Source organism: Macaca nemestrina, chromosome 5, assembly GCF_043159975.1.
Source record: "Macaca nemestrina isolate mMacNem1 chromosome 5, mMacNem.hap1, whole genome shotgun sequence".
Taxonomy (NCBI): Eukaryota; Metazoa; Chordata; class Mammalia; order Primates; family Cercopithecidae; genus Macaca; species Macaca nemestrina.
In genome coordinates this window covers 78,059,770-78,075,407 of record NC_092129.1, presented here as the reverse complement: position 1 = coordinate 78,075,407, position 15,638 = coordinate 78,059,770, and the positions used below count along the sequence as shown (strand labels likewise).

At 49.2% G+C, this 15,638-nt stretch overlaps 1 protein-coding gene across 1 annotated transcript in view; it reads left to right on the top strand.

Annotated features, from left to right (window-relative positions):
• LOC105478746 (ezrin) overlaps positions 1–15,638 on the top strand; it is a 56,287-nt gene that overhangs the window by 38,671 nt on the left and 1,978 nt on the right. Inside the window, exons 7-12 of the mRNA XM_011736363.3 lie at positions 327–473; positions 6,971–7,067; positions 11,910–12,073; positions 12,436–12,566; positions 13,383–13,543; positions 13,908–14,000. Coding sequence (XP_011734665.1) covers positions 327–473; positions 6,971–7,067; positions 11,910–12,073; positions 12,436–12,566; positions 13,383–13,543; positions 13,908–14,000 — 793 coding nt within the window. The remainder of the gene's footprint in view (positions 1–326; positions 474–6,970; positions 7,068–11,909; positions 12,074–12,435; positions 12,567–13,382; positions 13,544–13,907; positions 14,001–15,638) is intronic.

Genomic DNA, 15,638 nt, shown 5'->3' with positions numbered 1-15,638 from the left:
GTGGGCAAGAGAAGGAGGAGGATTGTGCCGAGTGATAAAACTTAAAAACCTGTCAGAGAAGCCGGTGTGAATCAGTTCTTCCTGAAAGTTTGGGGTTTGGTGGTGAGGCTGCAGGGCAGCACGGAACCCACCCCAGGCATAGCTTCCGGGCTGCCTGGATCCCCTCCCCACCAGTCTGCTGCCTGGCCCCTGCCTGTCTGCACGCAGCACACAGCGTTGAGCCCATCCTACACAAGGCGCCTTAATTTAAAAATACTGGAAAGGTTTTAGTGTTCTGGATATTGAGTGCTACCAATGACTCTGCCTGTTTCACTCTCCCCAATTAGAGATAATGCTATGTTGGAATACCTGAAGATTGCTCAGGACCTGGAAATGTATGGAATCAACTATTTCGAGATAAAAAACAAGAAAGGAACAGAACTTTGGCTTGGAGTTGATGCCCTTGGACTGAATATTTATGAGAAAGATGATAAGTGAGTTGAAGTTCACAGTTATCTTCAGTAGGTGGGGTGGTGGGCCTGGAAACAGTGGCAAAATGGCAAATTTGTGGGTTATTTTTGAAGTTTTTATTTAGCAACTTACTATCTTGAAGAAAGAATCTTTTAAGGGCTTTTGGACTGCTGTGGCCCGCTCAGAGGGTGGTCCAGAGGTGTGTGGGTTATCCTCTCTCATGGTGGGCAGGGCCAATAGTGGGCTCAGACCTGGGAGAGGATGGCAGAATAGAGCAGAGGCTGCCTCTCCTCCCCCTGCCTCTGAGGTTCCACCTCAGCTACCTGCAGTTACCAGCACATCCATCCATAGCTACTTCACAGGCAGCCCAGCCAGTGCTGACTCCTGGCTCGAGGTTTGTGCTAATCCAACCAGGAATGTTGATGGTGTGATGATAGACTTGAAGAGCTGTAAACAATAGCTTGTACGTGTGGACACTTTAGCTAATAGTCTGCAGGAGATTTCTTAATTACCTCACATTTAGTTAATGTTGTTTGTTGAGTGAGGGCCTGTAAGCAAGCTGGGTACTGCAGCAGAGCCAGGCCTCTCCACAGGGACAGACAGTCCTGCTTTCAGATACAGGGCATTTGCCTGCTTTCTGCTGAGGATAAACAGGGAACGTCATCCTAGTTCGTGAGGGTAGGTTTCCCATGGTGAGTCCGTGACATCAGCATAAGCCTAGATTCTAGATTGATCTGATCAGAAGATACCTGAATTTAAGAGGCAGAAGGAAACTACCTCTGGAAAGAGAAGGGAGAGGCTCCTGACTGCCTCCTGCCAACTGTCTCTGCTCCGATTGTCCACAGTCAGCTTGATTGCTCTGCAGGGCTCCCCTAAACAAACCCTCTGATGGCCTCCAGCTTCAGGGGCCTGGCAGAGAAGGTGCCAGGGCAAGAATGCTCCTGGGGTCTTTTTGCCAAGCCCTGCCTTTTGGCCTGGGTTCCTGCTTTCCACGTAAGGAGGAGAGTGGCCCAGAGTTTCTGGATGTACCTGGTTTCCTTCCCAGCCTCATGTTGTTCCTTGAAATGACGGCTCTCCCCATTTCCCACTTGAGGCTCACCCATCTCACCTGTTCTCAGGTATTTCTGTTCTCAGCTCCCCCACATCTCAGGTTCCCCCAAAATCCTCTCTGGAGTTCTCAAAGGGAGTGGCGCTGCTCTCCACAAATGACCTGCACATGAGTCCATCTCTCCATTCGCAACCATGTGAATTCCTGCCAGAACCCAGGGCACAGATCTATTTCACTTGGGGGTCAGGGACCTATGCCAGCTGTGCCCAACCTCCTCTCACTTCCAGGGCCCACGTGGTGATACTGCACAGGGAGGGAGGCAGGCGCTGTCTGCTGGAAGGAAGGTGCCCATTAGGGATGGAGTTAGTTATGCGATCCAATGTGATTTACCTGTCAGAATCACAGGAGCTCCTCAGAGAACCTGGAAATGAGATATTGAGGACTCTCGGTTCGCTCCTACTCTTGAGTGTGCTGGATGTAGCACTGGTAAAGAAGCGGGAAAAAGCCTGGCACAGCGGCTCACACCTGGAATTCCAGTACTCTGGGAGGCCGAGGCAGGCGGATCCCTTGAGCTCAGGAGTCTCAACCAGCCTGGGGAACATGGCAAAACCCCGTCTCTACCAAAAATTTAAAAAATCGGCTGGCTATGGTGGTGCATGCTTGTGGTCCCAGTCACTCAGGAGGCTGAGGTGGGAGGATCACTTGAGCCTGGGAGGCAGAGGTTGTAGTAAGCCAAGATTGTGCCACTGCACTCTAGCCTGGGTGACAGAGCGAGGCTGTGTTTCAAAAAAAATTTTAAAGAAGTGGGGAAAGTGGGTAGATACAGGAACTTGGAACCAGGACACCATCTTTGTGGGGGACCCCAGCGCTGAAGCCGTGGCTCTTAAGATAGCCATGCCAAGGAGCGGTGCACAAAGTCCTCATGGGAACGTATGTGGGAAACTGCCTCTGCCTTTGAAATCTCTTGAATGACCAGATTTTGTAATGTGGCCAGGCCAGGGCTGTCCAAACAGGTTTTTCAACCTGCAGGAAAACAGCCATGAGCAGGAACTTGCTGATGTCAGCTTGTAGCTGCCCCAGCCCACGTAAGTGTCCATTTCTTCCAAGTAAAAATGTGAGCTGTGTGCCCTATTTAGTACTGGTCTAGCTCTCTGCTATCCCTCCCCCACCGTTGAGCGGTGAACCTGGCAACTCTCTCAGATGGTTCTTTTCCCGCAGAGCACACTGGGGTGTTGGGCAGGCTCACTTTCTGCCTCTCTTCTCCCCATTCCTGAAGGCACACCCCTCTCTTCACAAAAAAAGCATTTATGTAGATATTCAGTCAATTAATAGGCCCAAATTCTTTCCCTTTTGAACAAATATTGACAACTTGGTAGCAGCATAAGCAGGAGACTGTCCTGAAGTCTGAGGAGTGCTGAGAACAGCCAGCTGTTGTGCTGTTACCTCTCTCGGTGGAACTAGGAGAATTAGATATGCCTGAAACATTGTTCGGGTGAGAAAGCTAACCTATTGAATATGGAAATTGAGCTCTAAGAGATTTGTACTCTGCAAGTAAAGTCTCTATTTTATTAAAACACTTCCCTGTTTAGTACTAAATAGGGTCTGGCTGGAAATCTGTCTCTTGGGGTCTCCTTTCATTGTACACATAACCATTAAGTGGGAGCATGTAGGACTATTTGTCATCTTTCTTTAAACCCTTAGCTTGGACTAGGTGGGAGTATAAAGAGGGCAAAAACAGGTAAGCGCCCTCCTGACTGGCATTATAAGCTTGTGAACAGAGAAAGTTCAGTTTAGCTAGGTTAGAATTTGAAACCTGACACTCTCAGACCAAAAACAAAAACTAGACGAACCTGATCTATCTGTAGTCCTATAAAATCACTTTTTTTCCCCTTAGCTTCATCCTTCTTTGGGCAGATTTCATCATAGAAGTACTTCTGTAGGTAGGAGTTTCTGGAAGTGCACTAGGTCCAGGGCTCCCATCTTAAAGGGAAAGGGCGCGCGGGGAGCTTGGAGACTGGAACAGGAGCCACAGAACGTGTGTTTTCTTTAAATTCCTTGCAGATAGGTACTCAGGGCTTCACTTGCTGTCTCACGTCTCTTTCCATCTGCACATCACTTGTCACCCTCTGGCTCTCTAACACATTTCCAACAAAATTGCAGGCATCCATATCCTTCCTCAAAATGAAAGTGCATATGATATACTAGAGGTTAGGTTGGTTATGTTTTGTTCTTTTGATGTAAAATTTAAATACAATGAAATGTAATCTTAAGTGTTCATTTGCTGAGTTTTGACAGATATGCCCGAAAAATGCAAAATCTTAAGACATATAGAACATTATCACCCTCAGCTGCATATTTTGGATTGAAATTTTTAAATCATTCTTGCATTTATTTATTTATTTATTTTTGAGACGGAGTCTCACTGTGCCACCCAGGGTGGAGTGCAGTGGCACGATCTCGGCTCACTGTACCCTCTGCCTCCTGGGTTCAAGCGGTTCTCCTGCCTCAGCCTCCCAAGTAGCAGCCTCAGACACATGCCACCACACCCGGCTGATTTTTGTATTTTTAGTAGAGACGGGGTTTCACTGTGTTGGCCAGGCTGGTCTCAAACTCCTGACCTCAAATGATCTGCCCACCTTGGCTTCCCAAAGTGCTGGGATTACAGGGGTAAGCCACCGTGCCTGGCCCATCCTTGCGTTTTAAAGTCATTTCAGGCTGGGCATGGTGGCTCATACCTGTAATCCCAGCACTTTGGGAGGCTAAAACAGGCAGATCCCTTGAGGTCAGGAGTTCAAGACCAGCCTGGGCAACATGGCAAAACCCCGTCTCCACCAAAAGTACAAAAAATTAGCTAGGTGTGGTGGCACATGCCTGTGGTCCTAGCTACTTGGGAGGCTAAGGTGGGAGGATCACTTGAGCCCAGGAGGCGGAGGCTGCAGTGAACCAAGATTGTGCCACTGCACTCCAGCCTGGGTAACAGAGTAAGACCCCATCTCAGTTTAAAAAATATATATTATTTCAAACTTTAAAAAGATTCTAAAAATAGTACAAATAATTCCTATATGCCCTTCACTTAGCTTCCTCAAACATTAACACCTTATGTAACCGTAGTCCAAATGCCAAGATCAGAAAATTAATGTTAATAGTCTCTAGATCTTATTCTCATTTTAATCAGTTTTCTCACTGATGTCCTATTTCTGCCCCGGGACCCTCTCTGGAGCCACACCTACAGTGAGTTGTTAGACCTCCCCGTCTCCTTTGATGTGGGATAGTTCCAGTCTTTTTTTGTCATGACCTTGATGTCTTTGAAGAGTACTGTCCATTGACTTTGGAAAGCCCTTGGATTGTCTGGTGTTTTCTCATTATTTGGAGTTTTACATTTTTGGTGAGAAGAAAGTGCTGTTTTGCCCTTCCAGGGCCTCTTTCAAGGTGGCACATGTGGTCAGTATATCTTATCTTAGGTGGTGCTAATTTTGGTTATTAGTTAAGGTGGTGTCTGCCAAGTTTCTTCACTGTAACATTACTATCCTTCCCTTTACAATTGGTCAGTATATTTGGGGGAGATAATTTTAAACTATGTAAACATCCTAGTTCTAGCTACCATTGATGAGATTACTGTGGTATTTGAGAAATTGTGATTTTTAAAAAATTCTTTTTACATGTATTAGAATTCTGTAAGGAGCCAATTTCTTTCCCCATTTATTCAGTTATATTAATATGGACTCATGGATATGTATTTCGGTCTTCAGGTTATGATCTACGAGTATGTATCTTGCTCAGGTTGTTTGAGATATAGCCTTTAGGAGCACCTTGAAGTGTGAGCCCTGCATTCTTTGCAGGCTTCCTTACTCTCTGGCTCCTCAAGATGCACCAAGTTCGTTTGTGTTCCCCATACTAGTCCTGGAATCAGCCATTTCTCCGGAGGCCTCTGTCTGGTCCCTGTTATTGGAGAATCACGCTTTCTTAATGTGTGGCCTAAGCAAGGACACTTACAAACCCTGTGGCCCCCTTCTCTGTGGACCCTGTTCATGTCCTATATGTGATCTCTTAGGAAAAAGGAAATCCTTGGGCTTTAATTTTCCAACTTTGGTCAAGAATTAAAAGAAGTTCTTTAACTCAAAAGTGAGTCATAATTTTCATGTTTAACCCTTTTATTTTGATACTGCAATTATGCTTATGAGTGGCTATGAATTGTTTTTTTTTTTTTGTTGTTGTTGTTGTTGTTGTTGTTGTTGTTTTGAGACGGAGTCTCGCTCTGTCGCCCAGGCTGGAGTGCAGTGGCCGGATCTCAGCTCACTGCAAGCTCCGCCTCCCGGGTTTACGCCATTCTCCTGCCTCAGCCTCCCGAATAGCTGGGACTACAGGCGCCCGCCACCTCGCCCGGCTAGTTTTTTGTATTTTTTTTTAGTAGAGACGGGGTTTCACCGTGTTAGCCAGGATGGTCTCGATCTCCTGACCTCGTGATCCGCCCGCCTCGGCCTCCCAAAGTGCTGGGATTACAGGCTTGAGCCACCGCACCCGGCCGGCTATGAATTGTTATATGAGGTTTCAGAGTCCTAAGAGGACAAACTTGCTAGACACACCGGAGAGCTGGAGGCCTAAGTTTTCTAAGGTCAGAACCTGTTTTGAGAGTCCTGTATAGAGACTGGATCCTAGCCCCTTGAAGTTTCAGGATGCCGCACACTGGCTCACAGTGCTATGTGCTGTGAAAACCAGAGGAGCAGAATGCATAGCAAGGCCTTTGTCCATTTTTCTTGGCAAGCTCTGTTGAGTATGGCACATCTAGGAACATGATGGGATCTTGGCCCTCCCTGTTGGTTTCGTAGAACTAAATGATCAGTAACTTAAATAACATTCAGCAAACAGAATGTAGCAGAAGAGCCTGCATGTTAAGGGAGGCCTCAAGGGAAAGGGAGGCAGCCCCGGGGAACCGTGTGTTGAAAGGTGGGTCTGAACCGCGGAGTTTGGGGCTGGATTTGACAGTTCTTGGATGCTGAGTTAAGAACTGTGTTGACATATGAGGAGAGTAAGTTAATCAGATCGGCCGACTGAAAGTAGGGGTGCTCCAGCACAGTGCTTGAGAGTGGGCTCTGGCAGGATGAGAGGTAGGTGAGTGTGGTGATGTGATGTGGGAATGAACAGCAGAAGATACCTGAGGGAGGGTCAAGGTGCCTGGGTAGGAATTGCAGTTGACCTCGAGATCACCAGCCTGGGTAATCATAGGTGCCCCAAACCGAGGAAAAACCAAAGGAAATGGGAACAGACTAAGGTTGCAGATGCCTTAAAGCCAGCCACTTGGCTTAACCTAGGACAGGTAGGAAATATTTGATAATAGCATATAACACATTATGCCTCCTGGGTTAAGAGGCATATTATTTTAATTGAAGTAATAAGAATTGATTTACGAATCTCTTAGCCAATCCACGAACATACGTATACATCTAACCATTCACTTTCTCTTTTTAACCTCAGGTTAACCCCAAAGATTGGCTTCCCTTGGAGTGAAATCAGGAACATCTCTTTCAATGACAAAAAGTTTGTCATTAAACCCATCGACAAGAAGGCACCTGTAAGTTCCAAAGGATTCTATTCGGGGACTACTGTTTTTCGTTCTTATACTTGTCAGGGTAACAGATTTCTCTCTGTGATGAGTAGCCGGTGATAGTCCAAACTCCCTATGTGGTTACACTGAGGGCCAGAGATCCTGTGGGCCAGGCAGTTGTTGCAGCGGAGACCACTTAACTTTTCACATGATCTTCCTTATGAATAAAAGGGCAGTTCTGAGTCATTGGCCAGATAAGCATTTCCCAAAATGCTGTGTTTTTGGTGTGGAGAGCCAACCTGCCTCCTGGAGCACCTGGGTGTGGGGACTGTCCCTGGCACCTGACCAACAGTGGGACCTGCGAGTCTCAAGGGCCAGATTTGCCTTTCAGAGCTGTCCTGGAACTTACCCAAGATAGGGACAGTCAGACTTACACCCAAGCATTGCTGGTCCCCAAGGTTTCATCTAGGCTTCACCCACTTCTGTCGTCAGAAGTGTGCGTCCTCACACAGGTGACACTAGCAGGCAGTCATTTTGGGAGGAGATAGTAAGAAGGCGACACTGAGAGTATTGATTGTAATAGCTGCAGAGACCAGTGCATTATGGAAATTTGTTTTGGTTTTATTTATTCTGCTGACATTTAAGCTTTTGTTAGCTCAGAACATTGGAGACATATGCACATAACTGTAGCATTATAGAAGGGGTAAGGATTTTGTTATCATAAATCTGGTTCTCTAAAAAATTGCCACCTGGAGAAATTCTGTTATCCACCTTAGAGCCTGTTCTGAATTTTATGAAAATTATAGATTGAAAACGACTTTGTGTTCTCATGTAATTTTTGTTCCTTAGTTACAGTGTTAAGCTTGGAGAGGCAAACATGGGCTGTGGTCCATACCTTGGTTGTCCGTTAACCCTTTTGGGACTGGGTACTGCTTAGCAATGGTAAATCCACTTAGAACAGTATGTGGTGTTATTGTCCTGTTACTTCTCCCCCCATACAGGTTTGTCTAGCATAATTTAAAATCTGTAGGTCTTGACAATTTTGTGAAAGCATTTTTTTCTTTGTTAATGTGTTGGCTGGGCGCAGTGGCTCACGCCTATAATCCCAGCACTTTGGGAGGCTGAGGTGGCTGGATCAGGAGGTCAGGAGTTCGAGACCAGCCTGGCCAACACAGTGAAACCCCATCTCTACTAAAAATACAAAAATTAGCTGGGCATGGTGGTGGGCACCTGTAATCCCAGCTACTCAGGAGGCTGAGGCAGGAGAATCGCTTGAACCCAGGAAGTGGAGGTTGCAGTGAGCTGAGATCGTGCCACTGCACTTAATCCTGGGCGACAGAGCTAGACTCCGTCTCAAAAAAAAAAAAAAGTCTCCTGCTGTTTGCAAACTCTTGGCTGCTACTCTGGGTAGTTGCACAGTTATTTAAAATTGAATGCGTATTGAATGCAGTCTAAGGCTCCATGGCAGCAGTTCATGTTAATTATGCAACACCATGAATGGAGGGTCATAGCATTTTCATGTCACTTGGGTAGTGAGATTGGTGCAGTTTAGAAGAGCAAGAAAATTCTGAAATCTCTCATCAGTAGGTTGCTGCGTACTCTGTGACGCTACTGCCTTTTCAGAACACTTTTATTAAAAATCTGACTAGAGCAGAAGCTCTGGACTAGACTGTTTCAGAATGTTTGTGCGTGTGTGTTTGATATAAGTTCATCTCTTGAAGAGCTGAGGAATATTTCATAATAAGCCCCGAGCAGAAGCCATTGTGATACATCTCGTGCATGTGCCTTTATTATAGAGTAGCCTCATGTGAAGCCATCTCTTAAGCAAAAGAAATATTCGCTGGTGGCACGCTGTCCGAGGCACTCTTCCGGGGCTGTGTGTGCCATGAGCAAGGCAAAGCTTCTGCCCTGGTGAAGCCTACATTTAAGTGGAGGAAAGGGTTAAAAACAAGGCAGATGAGAGGCTTCCTGGTAGTAAATTTAACAGTACAGCTGTGATTAAAAACTAAGCCTGATCAGAAGATGGGGGTGAGATTCCTTTGGCAGGTTGGGCAGGAGCCACAATGAGGAGGCAGCATCTGCCTTGAGTGGGCGCTGGTTTGAGGAGGTGGAGTTCTGTCACCCCCACACCACCCCAGGGCTGCTCAAGTCACTGCCCTGCTTCAGTCTGTAAACTTTGGGCAGAAGAAGTTCAAGTTTTCAACATCGAACTTGATGTAAAAGAAGAGGAAGCCCCAAAGTTTGAGGCGGTGGGATTCCTTATCTCGTGTTGACTTTCAGGGGTCACCCTCACCCCATGTGGTTTCTGCTGTGAACTCACAAATGAGTCTTTGTCCAATTCTCCCCCAACAACTGGCATCTCCTTTTTAAAAGCCAGCTTCTCTTCCCTGCCAAGGTGCATACAGCAGTTTGGGGCCATGCTTTGGCTCTTTAGATATGGGACCTTGTAGACAGCTGACACGGCCTGCCCAGGTGACCTTATGAGGGGCTGAGGCGGCTGCCTTTTCCCTTTCAAAAGGGCCTTTTGTTTCTGTGGCCTCATGGAAAAGGCCACAGGCAGCTGAAATTTAGAGAAAGTAAGCAGCATTTCTGCTCTGACTCCTCAACCGCTTCCTCCACGTGGCCTTCCCAGGAGCCCCGCTGCCTTGCTGCCTCCCGAGGCTGCCTCCTGCCATCTCTGCGGCCAGATGTGCCTTGGGATTGGCCTCTTGTGGGAGAGTTTCCCAGCATCTCGGGGACTTGAAAAGGGGCCCTTTTACCTTCTCTCTCCTTCTGTATTTGTAGGGTCTTGGGGTTTTTTTTACTTGAACTTTCCTTTGCCTAGTTTGCATTTTTACCTTGCTGGTCCTCAGCCAGTTTAAAAACCCTGCTCCAGGTCTTGTCATGTTGTCGTTCTGCATCAGAAAGCTGCATCCTGCATCAGGTTAGGGACTTGGATTTAGAAACCTTTCAGTATGAATCTTTGTTTTAACTTGAAGTGAGAAACCGGCTTCCGTCATAAGGCACTGGGAGAGATTTCCTGCCAGGCACCGTCCTCCCTCACCCACTGGCAGTGGACTCCCCAAATTCTCCTGGTTCCCATTGCTGGCAGGACCTGTCTTCTGCAGGGAAAGGGGGAGAGGGGGACATTGTTATGTTAACCGAAGTTACCACTGAGGTTTTTCATTGATCCCCCCTACCCCTGCACCTCCACAACCCCATAAAGGGGAGTTGGTGCTAATCAGCATTCTGAGTCAGTCAGGGCCTATTTGGTAGAGTCTTCTGAAGCTGTAAGGCAGGATTGTTTCCTCTTGTGTAATAAGGGATAGGTGGGTAATAAAAAGGCAGGTTGCTCCCAGCTCCACAGACTCCTCCCTGGAAAACCCAATGACTTAACAAGGGTGTGAAACCCCAAAGACAGCCCCACCCAGGAAGTTCATGGGCTCTCAGGGCTTGGCATCACCTCTCACCCCAGGATTTCTGGAACAGATGAAAAGACTGAGAAGCTGAATAGATTTCTTCTCAGATATGTCAATGAGTCCGCTCAGCCAGTTCCTCATTAGGTCTCAGAAGTTGCTGTGGGATGTATCGCGCTGTTTCTTTGTTTTAGCCACCCCGTCCCTATTCCAAATGGTCAGAAGCTGGATGCCTGGGGCCCTGAGGTTAAGAGGAAGCTGACAAAGTCACTTTTCATGGGAGTTTCTATTCTTCTGTCTTGTAAGCTCATCACAGCAGTAGCAAGGAGTTGGGACCAAGATTGTCAGCTGTGTCCCGAATGTTTCCAGTCATGGTCACGAGTTTCCTGAATGCTGTGATTCTGCCTTGATTTCGAGGAGGCTCCTCTGATTGCGGTCTTGCAAGGCACTAGCAATTGGAGTGACCGCTGTGTGTGTCAGCCAGCTCTTACTGCGCCAGGTGCTGTTCTGAGTACCTCCTGAACATCACCGATAAGGCGGGGATGCCAGCATCTAACAGGACTGCTGGGAAGATTGAGTCCCATATCTGAAGTCCCTTGATACACTGGCATCCCCACCTTATGGTTGAAGGCCCTGAGCCTGATGAAGGGATGTGCTCAAGGCTGTGGAGCTTGCACATGGCTATTTGTGCCGCACGAGCTGGTGATGTCTGGCAGGTACTGAGCACCTCAAATATTGACCTTGGGAAGATAGAGATGAGTGAATGTGGCCCCTGCTCTCAGGAGCTGATGGCCTCATAGGAGTGAGATGCTGAAAGGAGTCACTGGAGTGAAGCAACAGTGCCACTGTGGCGAGCACCTGTAGCGGGTGTGGCAGGTGCAGGAGCAGGGCTGGACAGCATTGAGAGAGAACCGAGAGCACATGGGAGGCTGGGCCCAGAGTCAAAAGGTCTCCATGTGTGTTGGGCCCAGGCCCTGGAGCTCATCCTGGAGCTCCTAGGCTGGCATTGAAGGTCAGGGTGGTCAGCATAGCAATAACAGTGTGGGAGGGGAGGCTGTGTCAGAGGAAGCTCAAATAGAAGCAGAGGCAATCCAGGCAAGCATTGGGGACGGAGCAGTGAGGCTGGAGAGGACATCATGAAAGGTGGCTACCTGGAAGAGCAGGCAGCTCTGAGACTTGAAGGGTTTCCCAAGGCTGAGAGTTCTCACCTTGGAAAAGCTTTGCAGTTTACGTGCAGCGGGATTTCAGTGTGCATGCAGCATGTACATACCCACATGTAACTGCACACACACGCAGCACATGCCCTTCCTCCACCCGTCCTGGAGAATGCACATTTCCAGTGCTGAGATGCTGCCATCCCTGTTCTGCTACATTTGTTCTTTTAGAAAAGTTCCGGACCTTTGTGAAGTATGGTTTGGGAGAAGAAAACCAAACAAAGGAGCTTAAGTCCAGGTGGCCCTGTTCTGTTTTGTAGGACTTTGTGTTTTATGCCCCCCGCCTGAGAATTAACAAGCGGATCCTGCAGCTCTGCATGGGCAACCACGAGCTGTACATGCGCCGCAGGAAGCCCGACACCATCGAGGTGCAGCAGATGAAGGCCCAGGCCCGGGAGGAGAAGCATCAGAAGCAGCTGGAGCGGTGAGCGTGGGAGGCCAGAGCAGGGGCCTGTGTTTTCCCAGCTCAGCTACCGCCAGCCCTGCCTGCTGAGGCAGCCAGTGCCTGTCAGGTGACCGCGCAGCTGATGGGGAGAGCCTGGTGGAATGGAACTCAGTCGCCACACTGGGATCTTCGAGGCCTTTGTCTCTGGGAGGTTGCTGTGGTGCTGAGTCTGGTGTCAGCCCTGGAGCGGCTGCTCCTTCAGGCAGCTCAGGCTGGTGGCAGGCCAGGGTGGCCCTCAGGATGCCAAGTCCATCCTGGAGCTGCACATACCCGTGAAGTGTGTTGACCCCTCACTTTCCTGCCAGTCTAAATCTCCCTGTGCCTCTTTTTCCCTGCACCAGGCAACAGCTAGAAACAGAGAAGAAAAGGAGAGAAACTGTGGAGAGAGAGAAAGAGCAGATGATGCGTGAGAAGGAGGAGCTGATGCTGCGGCTGCAGGACTATGAGGAGAAGACCAAGAAGGCAGAGAGAGGTCAGGCGCCCTGGGGCTGGCTCTCTACACTGGGTCATGCATTTCCACAGGGGCGGGGGCCACACCCACCCAACCACTGGAAAGGAAACCAAGAACATGTCCCACACTGCAGACTCACAACCGAAATGATAAAATAGTTATTTGGTTTTGAAAACAATTCTGTAGTTCATTAACTTTGGTGCTCATTGTTCTAAGACATTGTATTTTAAAATTTCCCTAGTCCTTTGCAGTAAGTGCTCCATCACCCAGTTTCCCTGATGAGTACAGTAAGGTTTGGTGCGGTACAGTGATCTTCCCACAGTCCCACAGCCCATGAGTGACAGGGCCATGTTGCACTGTCATTGACCTCTAGACTAAAACCCAAAGGCTTCTTCAGAACCAGACTCCCCAGCACAGCTCCAGTCGACAACCCCAGCAGCTGGGCTGATTACATAAGGTGCCACAGATGCTGTGTTCACTGGCAGCCCTTAGCACAGATGGGAAGGGTGTTTGTGTTCTGAGTGGAGTGTGGGCCACCAGCACAGTGGGCGGCTGACCTGGGGAGAGTTAACGCCAAGAGGGTTGAGTCAGGCATGCCAGAGGGTGCCTGGCCCACCACGTTGGATGGGTTTCTAGCCATCTTGAGGAAGTTGTCATGCAGACAACAGCAATGAGCTGTGAAGTGCTTTCCTCCAGGGTCACTGGAAGACATCCCCCCTTGACCTGTGACTTGGTCTAGGGCTCTGTGGCTTTGGGGGTGCAAATGGAAGGCGAAGGCGAAGGCGCCTAGGTTCCTGGGCCAAGGGCTTGAACGGCTCTGGCTTTGTGTCTTCTCAGAGCTCTCGGAGCAGATTCAGAGGGCCCTGCAGCTGGAGGAGGAGAGGAAGCGGGCGCAGGAGGAGGCTGAGCGCCTAGAGGCTGACCGCATGGCCGCGCTGCGGGCTAAGGAGGAGCTGGAGAGACAGGCGGTGGATCAGATAAAGAGCCAGGAGCAGCTGGTAGGAATGGCCTGAGTTTCAAGATGCTGAATTATAGAGAGGCTGCTTCTGAGGATGGAAAATGTGACACCTGCCTTGTAATAATTGTCATGACTGGAAGCTGTAAGCTGATCTGCTGGGGACTGAAGCAGCTGGCGGGGAAGGGGCCGGGCTGTTGCCAGGGTCACCCGTTGAAGGTGGGTGTGGGCATCCAGGAAGTGATGGTAGGGAGGGTGCACGATGAACCCTGCTGGCCATGAAGTGGGGGTGACGGGGACTCAGATGTCACAGTGGAGGCTGCTCACCAACACACATTAACACTCATTCACAACTGGACTCTTGAAAGGATATCAGAAGTCACTTTAGCTTGGCATTCCCTTCCCAGGCTGCGGAGCTTGCAGAATACACTGCCAAGATTGCCCTCCTGGAAGAGGCGCGGAGGCGCAAGGAGGATGAGGTTGAAGAGTGGCAGCACAGGGTGAGTCTGCATGGGGGAAGCCGCACGGCCACGGCACCTGTTGCCCACTGCCTGGGCAGTGGGCCCTTCTGCAGGTGGGTGGGTTGGGGGAGAGGTCTGGCTCAGCTGCCATGTCCTACTGGAAGCTTCTGGGATGTCTCAAGATCCTCTGCCGATACCAGTTGTATTACTGAAGTAGACATCCCCAAAGAGATGGGTTTGACTTTGTACTTGAGTCATTGCAGCTGCTGGATTCATAGAGGGAGGACTTATGATTGACTTTCACGACCTTGTTCCCTCCACCCCAAACTGTTCAGTGCTGATCTGACAGCCTCCTCTGACAGCTGATCTGAATTGGTTTTAAATCTGATTATGTGCACCTTGCAATGGGGTTGCAGTGCCTGAAACACAACCTCCTGCAGCTGGTATATATAGCGGGCACCATGAAAAGATCCAGGTCCTTGGAAGTCTCTCGGCTGGAGCAAGAGCCGGGCTCTGCTGCCCATCAGCTATCTGACGGGGGGCTAGTAGCATCACCTCTCCCAGCCTCATTTTCCTTATTGTAGAATGGGGGTGATACCCAACTCATAAAGTTGCTCTGCAGATGTGAGGTCCCATGCCCAGGACCTGGCAAACAGAGGTTTAATCAGCTGTAGCTGTCACTGTGAGACGCACACAGAGCTTCTCTCTGGGAGAGAGAAGCTGGGATCCCCTCTGCCCTCCAGGAAGGCACAGCCCCTGAGAAAGTCTGGGGATGGTTCCCATTGGAGACTGCACACCAGGCTTTAAGAAGCTCTTCTCCTTCACAGATCCTCTGGCCTGTCCTTCCCCCACTGTGGCTTCTCCATCTGTGGTGGTGCCTTCTGGGGACGTGTCTCCTGGCTCTCCAGGGCCACTTCTGGCCAGTGCCTCCTTGCCTTTGTTCCAGCCCCCATTCCTGCTGCCGATCTGTATTAGTCTGTTCTCACACGGCTGTAAAGAACTACCTGAGACTGGGTAGTTAAAGAAGAGGTTTAATTGACTCACAGTCCCACATGACTGGGGAGGCCTCAGGAAGTTTACAGTCATGGCAGAAGGTGAAGGGGAAGCAGGCACACCTCTTACGTGAGGGCAGAAGAGAGAAAAGCAAAGGGGGGTGGTGCCAAACACTGAAACCATCAGCTCTCACTCAGAACCCACCCACTAGCACGAGAACAGCATAGGGGAAACCACCCCACGATCCAGTCACTCCCACCAGGTAACCCCCCCGCCCCCGACATGTGGGGATTACAGTTGGAGATGAGCTTTGGGTGGGGACACAGCCATATCACCATCCGAAGTTGCAAGCAGAAGACTTTGGTTCTTAGGTTTTTGAGAAAGTACCTGTTAAGAGGTAAGTGAGGAGAGCTGGCTCCAGCGCAGATCCACACTAAGCTCGACTCCAGGGCTGGGATGGAGGCGGGCAGGACTGGGCATGTGTGACGCTGTTGGAAGGACTGCAAGTGGTGAGCAGGAGACCACTTGATAATGACCGTGGCATGAGGGGAGGCTGGGAACAGAGCCTGTTACTCATTTAACAGGATTTTTTTTCCTAAAAATTATATAACGTCTAGAGTTATAGACAGAAAAAAAAAGAAATGGTAGTTTTAAAACTGCCCAGGCTCCGGCATCACAGTTCCT